The sequence below is a fragment of the Cynara cardunculus genome (assembly GCF_001531365.2).
Source record: "Cynara cardunculus var. scolymus isolate 2C chromosome LG 9, CcrdV1, whole genome shotgun sequence".
Lineage (NCBI taxonomy): Eukaryota > Viridiplantae > Streptophyta > Magnoliopsida > Asterales > Asteraceae > Cynara > Cynara cardunculus.
Window position 1 is genome coordinate 15,872,705 of NC_037536.1, and position 9,139 is coordinate 15,881,843.

At 35.3% G+C, this 9,139-nt stretch overlaps 1 protein-coding gene across 2 annotated transcripts; it reads left to right on the plus strand.

Annotated features, from left to right (window-relative positions):
* Positions 1 to 235: 235 nt before the first annotated feature.
* LOC112518019 (chaperonin CPN60-2, mitochondrial) lies at positions 236 to 7,237 on the plus strand. Of its 2 annotated transcripts, XM_025125525.1 has the most exons (18): positions 236 to 413; positions 508 to 532; positions 648 to 779; positions 1,551 to 1,710; positions 1,843 to 2,018; positions 2,123 to 2,218; positions 2,630 to 2,734; positions 2,913 to 2,999; positions 3,081 to 3,170; positions 3,736 to 3,816; positions 3,921 to 3,989; positions 4,099 to 4,176; positions 4,263 to 4,358; positions 4,533 to 4,632; positions 5,114 to 5,217; positions 5,400 to 5,505; positions 6,095 to 6,173; positions 6,861 to 7,237. In XM_025125525.1, the coding sequence occupies exons 1-18, from the start codon at positions 376 to 378 to the stop codon at positions 6,958 to 6,960; spliced, it is 1,722 nt and encodes a 573-aa protein (XP_024981293.1). In that variant the 5' UTR covers positions 236 to 375; the 3' UTR covers positions 6,961 to 7,237. The 2 variants fall into 2 exon arrangements, 1 of the variants encoding a protein (XP_024981293.1); XR_003069772.1 differs by lacking the exon at positions 6,861 to 7,237 and having other exon boundaries at positions 5,354 to 5,505.
* Positions 7,238 to 9,139: the final 1,902 nt, after the last annotated feature.

Here is a 9,139-nt window from a genome sequence, read left to right on the forward strand (position 1 = left end):
GTTATTTTTGACAAACCGTAGGGGCGAAATTTGTAGTTCACTCAAAAGTATTGACCAAGTACCCTCTCGGTTTAATATTCTACGGGTCGAAAGAAAAGAGTTTTTAGTGGGCCAGGCCCAATAGTCTTAACGGGTCGAATCCTGAAGCCAACCCGAGAAGCGAAGATAGCCGCCGTCTAATTCGAGTCTTCGGGCTCCCAAGAACCCTAAACCCTAAAACTTACGTGAAATTTCTTCTGGATCCTTCTCTTTCCTTACTATTTTACTCTCTCTCCTCTCTAGGCTTCATCCATTTCACTCTGCCTTTTCTCATCTGAGTCTATCTGCTCCACCACCACAACAACCACCACCACCACCGCCGCCGCCGTCTTCGTCATGTATCGTCTTGCAGCCAATCTCGCATCCAAATCAAGGTCAGTTTTTTTTTTAATTAACATTTTAATCTAGCAAGTATGTTCATTGTCAACAAACTAACCATTGGTTGAACTTTGTGTTTTTGATATTCAGGATTGCCAGAAACAATGCTCAGCAGGTATACTGTGTATATTATTGTGTGTGTGTGTATACATATATATATATATATATATGTAATTCATCGATGTGCTTGTGGCATTGTGTATTGAAAATTCTTTCGTGTTGCGATTCAGATCAGCTCTAATTTAAGCTGGAGGCGGAACTACGCCGCGAAAGACATCAAATTTGGAGTGGATGCGAGAGCTTTGATGCTTAGGGGTGTTGAAGAGCTTGCTGATGCCGTCAAAGTCACAATGGGTCCCAAGGTTCTTTCGAATTTATTTTTCCTGATTGCCGTGATTGTATCTCTATTTGTATTTTTATGGTCTTTGTTTTTTCTTTTGTATATAACCTAATTTAAATTGTTTACTATCATAGTAGAGGGAGCATGTCTATATATAACTATATTAGGGAGGATCAAACTTTTGACATGTCAAAATAAGAGAACATGAAAATGGCCTGCGATTATGGAACAAGATAACGTAAGAGTTAGCTGGGGAATTTCGTGAATCCCATGTGATCTTACATATGATTCGCGATTCTCTTATTTGGGCACTTTTCTTGTTTGAACGGCACTCTCTCTCTATATATATGTACACACACACATATGCTGGCCATAAGTGATACTTTTAAGACCCATCATGGCCTCACTGTGGCTTTAAGACTTGAGTTCTTTTGCATATTCTTGTGTAAATGACGACATGGTAAAATACTTGATAGAGTCTTATTTGGTGGTATAAACATCAGCTGCTTTTCCATCTTTTTATTTGAAATCATGTGATGTTATCAATGTTGTGTTGAACATCGGCAAAACTGCCTATTGTAGCCATGCTATTATATTGTTTCATATGCTATGATGGAAGAATATCGTGTACGTGTAGCTTCCCTTTTTCCCTTTGGTGATTTGTTGCAGATTTCTAGTTGCATAATCTGATCTTCATTCTGTGTCACAAACTCGGAATGAAGATGGCAGCAATTTTATACTTAATATAGTTCTGTTACAAACTCAGCTGATTTTGATTGTTGATCTTTTAAAGGGACGAAATGTTGTTATAGAACAAAGTTATGGAGCTCCAAAGGTGACAAAGGATGGTGTCACTGTTGCAAAGAGTATCGAGTTTAAGGACAGGGTGAAGAATGTTGGTGCTAGTCTTGTCAAGCAGGTTGCTAATGCAACCAACGATGTAGCTGGTGACGGTGAGTTTATTTTTAATTAATAATTAAAGTTAAAGTTTAGTTGATATTATTTTCCTAAATACCCAACAAGATCTTCGAGTAGAATGGGATTATTTTCCAATGATCATAAGCTTTGGTGTCATAACATTTCAGGTACCACCTGCGCAACAGTTCTCACCCGTGCAATTTATTCTGAAGGCTGCAAGTCAGTTGCGGCTGGAATGAATGCCATGGATCTTAGACGTGGGATCACCATGGCTGTTGATTCAGTCGTCACAAACTTGAAAAGCAGAGCCAGGATGATCAGTACATCCGAAGAAATAGCACAGGTTTGTTTGGTTTCTTGCATTTAATTGGTGTTATATTGCTCTGAACATACAACACGTGCCTACTAACTATTACATGATGACTCTTTGGTATGATGTAATAAAAGGTTGGGACAATCTCTGCAAATGGAGAACGAGAGATTGGCGAGCTTATTGCCAAGGCTATGGAGAAAGTTGGCAAAGAGGGTGTTATTACCATAAGTGTAAGTGCTTCATAAAGTTCTTCCTGTTGTATATTGCAACTTCACAATGATTGTTCTTATGAAGGTTTTAGATATCTACCTGTATAAACTTCTTAAAGCTTCAATCGTTTGAGTTGTTTGTCTCCTTTATATTCTAGTTTCCTTTGATTAATAGACTTATTTGTATTATCTTAAGGATTTGTACTATTTTCTGGTTTTTATTGGATGATCTTTATCATCTTGTAGTATTTTGTACTTCACAAAAGTGAGAGGGATTGAATTGAATTTATTCTCATGTTACTTCACTTGGTAATTTGTAAAATCTAATTCTTTGAACTCTTTTGGAGTCCGGCCGCGAGGTTTGAATATTAAGCATGAATCATAGTTTTAATTATCTGTGATGGTTATGAATGTAATGTGGAACTACTGCAGGATGGAAAAACACTCTACAATGAATTGGAAGTGGTTGAGGGAATGAAGCTGGACAGAGGGTATATATCACCTTACTTCATCACCAACCCAAAGAACCAAAAATGTGTAAGCACTAAAACTCTCTCTTCAGTAATTATTTATGGATTCCCTCTTGGGTGCCCAATGAGTTGTCAATTGGATTTTTGGTTGTATTATTAATGCCTGTAGGTTTTGTTATGTCTTCTTCTGTATAATTTGCTGTTGGGTGTAACAACATTTTCTGACAATCTCTCCTTATCCACAGGAATTAGATGATCCATTGATCTTAATACACGAGAAAAAAATCTCTAGCTTGAATGCTATAGTTAAAGTTCTAGAGTTAGCTTTGAAGGTAATGAACTAAGCAATAGCCGATAATATATACTTGTTTGTGCTTTCTGGACTACATGTTTACTACTTTTATGCATTTCAGAATCAAAGATCACTGCTGATTGTTGCCGAAGATATTGAAAGTGAGGCATTAGCCACTCTCATCCTTAACAAACTCCGTGCTGGTATTAAGGTATCATCTGTTATCCTTTTTTTGTTTTGATTTTGCGATGGGGATCATCTAAACAATTACTTCATTAATGTTGTGTTCTCGAATTTGGCGAGAAAAAAAGGGAAAAGAAAAGAAGGGATGGAAAAGAAAGGGAGGGAAAAGGAAGGAATGGAAAACAATGTTTTTTATTTGTGTTCTCGGAAGGGAAGGAAAAGACAAGAAAGAAAAGAAATTTTCATGTTCTTGAATAGGAAGGAGAGGAATGATGTCATTTTTACAAATATACCTTTTTAAAAATATATCCTTTATTTTGAAAAGTTGGGTAGTTTTGTAATTTTAATAATCTTTTTAAAGGGTTTTAATTTCGTCCCTTTCCTTTCCTCCCATATTTGGAAGGAAACTTATGATTAATTTCTTTCCATTTCCTTTCCTTTTTCTCCTAAAAAAGTTTCGAGCACATGAATTTTTTTACTTTCCCTCTCTTTCCTTTCTTTTCCTTCATAAAATAGGTTTTGAGAACACCGCAAATGACTATTTCTTTGCTAATATGATGTCCTCAATCTAATAGGACATATTGTTTCTGTAGGTCTGTGCCATAAAAGCCCCTGGATTTGGAGAGAACCGAAAGTCAAATTTGCAAGACCTTGCAACTCTCACTGGAGGAGAGGTGGTTCTTTCGTTTCTGATCTTGATTCTCATGTCTTCTGTTACTTTTAACAGCGCTATTTTCTGTATTCTGATTCTTGATACTTGTTCAAAAACTTCTTATAGGTCATAACCGATGAGCTTGGCATGAACCTTGAGAAAATGGCACCAGAAATGCTAGGGACTTGCAAAAGGGTAAACTCTGGCTTTCCTACCTCTGTTTTTTCTTACTGACAAATGGAGTATGCAATATATGCTAATTTTGGAACATATATATACGTGTGTGTATATGTTATATGCTTAGGTTACAATATCAAAGGATGATACAGTTATTCTTGATGGGGCTGGTGACAAGAAATCCATTGAAGAAAGATGTGAACAGGTTTGCTTCCAATCGGCTCCAAATAGCTGCTTTTTGGACCTTAATCTATTTGTTTATCACGTGCCTGACGTGTTCTGTTGTTGCAGTTGAGATCATCAATTGAATTAAGCACTTCTGATTATGATAAAGAGAAGCTCCAAGAGAGATTAGCAAAGCTTTCTGGTGGTGTTGCTGTTTTGAAGGTTTAATTCTTGTTTTGATCAGTAATTTCTATTTTGTTTAAACATTGATTTTGGATTTTTTCTCTTTGATGAAGAATTGCGTTAATTTTTTATTTGGTTAATAAAATCTTGCATCATGTTGCATTGCGTTGGTACACTACTAATAAATCATTAACCGATTTCTGCATTGGTCAGATTGGAGGAGCCAGTGAAGCTGAGGTTGGTGAGAAGAAGGATAGAGTTACTGATGCTTTAAATGCTACAAAGGCTGCAGTTGAGGAAGGAATTGTACCAGGTATATATATATCTTCTATAAGCTATTCCCGCATCTGTGTTTATTATGCAAGGTTCTAAATGGCGAGGTGTGGTCAAGCCCCAACCCTTGGGAGCCACGGCGAGGCCACGGCGTTTTTCAAGGCGTGACTTATAGAGGCATATCTGTGTTTCATATATATATATATATATATATATATATATATATATATATATGCACACATGTTTTTTACCACTACTCAACAAGTCAATGATATTAAACAATTTAAATTAGGTTATACTAAAAACCTAAAAAGTAAGACACAAAAAGGTAAGAAAATTTAAATATTGCGTTACAAAAACCGCACATTGGACTATGGCGTGCCACAAGCTTAACGTGGTGTGAGACATGAACCTTGCACCATGGTGGCTGTCGTGGCGAACCTTTAAGAACACTGTTCTTATCCAATCATTCAGTACTTATTTGTTTTTCTTTCTAATTTTGTAACTTCACATTTATGCAGGTGGTGGTGTTGCTCTTCTATATGCTTCCAAGGAGCTGGAAAATCTTCCTACCGCCAATTTTGATCAGAAGATTGGTGTTCAAATTATTCAAAATGCTCTCAAGGTATATACTCCCTTTCTCTTGGTCAAATTGACTTCACTGTATGAATTCCTTTTTTTGTTGTCTTTTTGTATCACTTGGAAGATTATATCAGTTCTTTTATATCCTTGTATCGCACGCCAATAAGCACCGTGTGTAGCCATCATTTGTTGACATTGGATTCTATATTGGTTCTGTATCTAAAGTCACCGGTGCACACAATTGCTTGCAATGCTGGAGTTGAGGGTGCGGTCGTTGTTGGGAAACTATTAGAGCAAGATAACCCTGATCTTGGATACGATGCTGCTAAAGGTCCTCCTCTCTCTTTCTCTCTCTCTCTCTGTATATATATATACACACACACATGCATATACATATCTCAACCCCCCACCAAAAATATTAACTCGGTTGTACATGAAATGATTAAGTGAATGAACTTGGAGAATCACAGCTGAGAAATAAGAGCAAAGAAAGTATTCCATATGGATTTTGGATCTCTTGTGCCTTGACTCTCTATCTAAGGGTGCGTTTGGTATGCGGATGGAACTGTTAGTATATTGGACTGACGATACTGAGGTAGGCGGGTGAAAGAAATGTGGGAAGGTTTAGGGGCTTTGAGTTTAGTAATTTACCAAGCTTGTTCTGTCTCCCATAGTTTTTGTTCCACCTATTTTGGTGGGACAGAGAATGCATTTTGGCCTACTCTGTCCTATCCGGTCCCATTCTAATTGTCCCACGATACGTGCCACAACAAGTTTTTGTTCTGTTCTGTTGTGTATATCAAATGCACCCTAAAAGGTTAACCTTGATTCCATTTTCACCCATCTACGGATTCATGCTCAACATCCGACCTTTTTTCACATCATCATCTTGACGAGTACTTGTATTATCTTGCAACCAGGTCAATACGTAGACATGGTCAAGGAAGGAATCATTGACCCCCTGAAAGTGATTAGGACTGCGTTGGTGGATGCTGCAAGGTAAATTTATATTCCGCTACGGTTTTTGCTCTCTTTGTATCTCCGTCCCAAAATAATGGCCACACAGTAAAAAAAACGTACACATTTTAGAAACGGGTAATTACTACACTTTCTAATCAATTAAATGATAAATGTACCATCGGTTACTCCCTCTTTACCAAAATAAATGTTCACAATGAAAAAGATAAATATATTACATTTTTTTTATTTAGTTAATGACAATTTTACTCTTGATGGAGGAAGCACTGAATTTTCCCATCTCATAATTAAGGGTAAAATCGGAAAGTAGACACTTAGAGCCCGTTTATTAGCAGCTTAATGAACTTAATGGGGCTAGCTACTTATTCGGTCATCTATACATGTCTGTATGGTGGTGGCTTAATGATATAGATAGTGACTTGTTCAATAAGCTTATGTGGGGAGTTTTATGTAGAAAGCCAGGTTCTTTCCAAACCTACCCCTCCTAGTTAAAGAACACGATTCTTCCGTAGTTCCATCTATTAAAAAACCCTCCAAACAAAGACCTCATTCTATACAAATTGGGATTTAATCCACACTGACAACTTTATCCATACACAATTAATGGAAAACCAACCAAACTGCCCCTTATTCTAAACTAAAATATAGATAAAATTGTACTTTATTTTTCCAATGCGGAAATTGACTTTATCTCCGTGGTATTTGAAGCGTGTCGTCTTTATTGACCACAACGGAGGCTGTGATCGTTGAACTTCCCAAAGACGAGAAGGAAACACCATCCATGGGTTCTGGCATGGGCGATTATTGAAGGCAACGGTAACCCTTTTTCCGCCTTTCTGCAGGCATATCATTCTTTGCATACATGATGAGAATTTGCGAACTGTACAACGAATCGAATTATTAGGTGATAGATGCTATTTTAGATCCGATTCTCTCCACTGATTTGAGTTATTAGAGTTTTTTTTTTTACTTTTCGTTCTATATATGCTTCGTACGGATTCGAAACTGTTATGTAGAGGGATTGGATCTTGAACAATTTTCACCTGTGCTTTCGATATAAAGTCAAAGGCCATAATTTTTCTGTAGTAAACTTCTTGTCATCGGGTATTGGTGATCTCCGTTTTTAAAATTTACACATGTCGAAATTTGATTGGAGGAACAAGAAAGGAGGAGATAGTGGTTAGATGTCTCTGGAGTTTGTAATTCGTTGCTATTTTTGTTCTTCTTCTTTACAACTTATTGTAGTTTCGGTCCTTTTTGTTTACAATTTTTACTGTTTTGGTCCCTTGTAAAAGTTAAGAATTAGTTCAAGGACAAAAATGACAATTTCTATACTACAGAGATGAAAAATGGCAATTTCTAAACCATAGAGACCAAAATTGAAATTATTAACAAATCACATGGACTAAAATTGTAATATACTCTGATTTAATTTAGGGGCAAAACAACTAGATTTTTAGAAGAACATTTTAAAAATATTGTAACAGGGTATTAAACAGTAATTAATAAGAATGAAAATAAAGAAACTGTTTGGTTTTTTATAATAAAATGAGTTCATTCTTCCAGAAGTTCAAAATTACATTTTTGGTTAAATTGGAGTGAATGGAAATTTATTCATTTTCATTTCTCATTATGAACCAAACAAAAATAATTACTTTACATTAATCAAATATTTATTATGATTTAAAATAAATAATTACTTTGTAAATGTACATTAATACCCTTTAATGGTTGGGTTGGTATTTTTGTCCTTGTCGTCATACTCTGAGTCTTTGAATGAGTTTTTTTTTTCTTCGTGGACCGTCACTGTAAAAACAACATCGACGATATAACTTTGAATCTTCACATGAAAAACCCGACTTTCACGTGAAGAATATGTATTATGAAAAACACATCAAGTTTATTACAGTGTGTGTATTCAAATTTTTACAGTGTGTTTAGTAGTCTCATGAAGAATGACGAGATCTAGTAGAACCTTAATTTAGAAAATCCATTGTAAGTTCCAATTGAGAAATACAAAATAAATCATTCATATATATGTTCAGTAACTGTGAACACATATATGTAAATTGAAAAAATTAACTGAATGTGATATTTGTAAGAAGTATGAATAAGTTATATCAAATGATTGATAATGAAAAAGAAATTATGAGTAAAGAAATAATATATTCGAAGTTAGAAAAATATTTTAATGTATCAAGTCCGACTAACCTGACCAACTCGTACAGTTCGAATTGGGTTGACTTGCATTTTGGTTTGCTTTGGTTTAAGATTTTTCAAATCGCAAACGTCGAGTTTGGTTGCTTAAATATCTCCAACCCAATCAACCCAACATAAGCACCCCTACCATCAATATTACAAATCAAGTGAGATATTTTAGATAAGGAACCAATATGTGAAATCAAGTTTTATACCAAATTAACGGTTGAGATTAATTTATATGATAATTAAATATTTGTTATATATATATAGGGTTGAGTTCACGTAAGACCAAAGGTTTTTCGTGAGACCCGTAAGACCAATTTATGTTCACTGATCAAATTTATGAATTAATGATCAAATTTATGAATTAATGATCTTAACCACAAATCGATAGATAAATTATAAAATTTATAATTTTGGTAATTTTGAATTAAAATTTTAATGCAAGAATATTTTTGGTATTTTAGAACTCTCCTCTCTCTGGCCACCGTCCTTCGGTGATACCACAATGGTATCACAATGTATTATATATGTGCTTGGGTATCACATTGAGGTCGTTTGTGTGGTCGATTGGAGATATAACACAATGATATCACAATGCATCTTATATATGATTGGGTATCACAATGTATCTTTTGTTTAACAGAGTCAATATTTTTAGGTATCACAGTGGTATCACCGAAGGACGGATGACGGAGAGAGAAGAGAGGAGAGATGAGAGAAAATACCTAAAATGTCTTTGCATTAAAATTTTAATTCAAAATTACCAAAATTATAAATTTTTT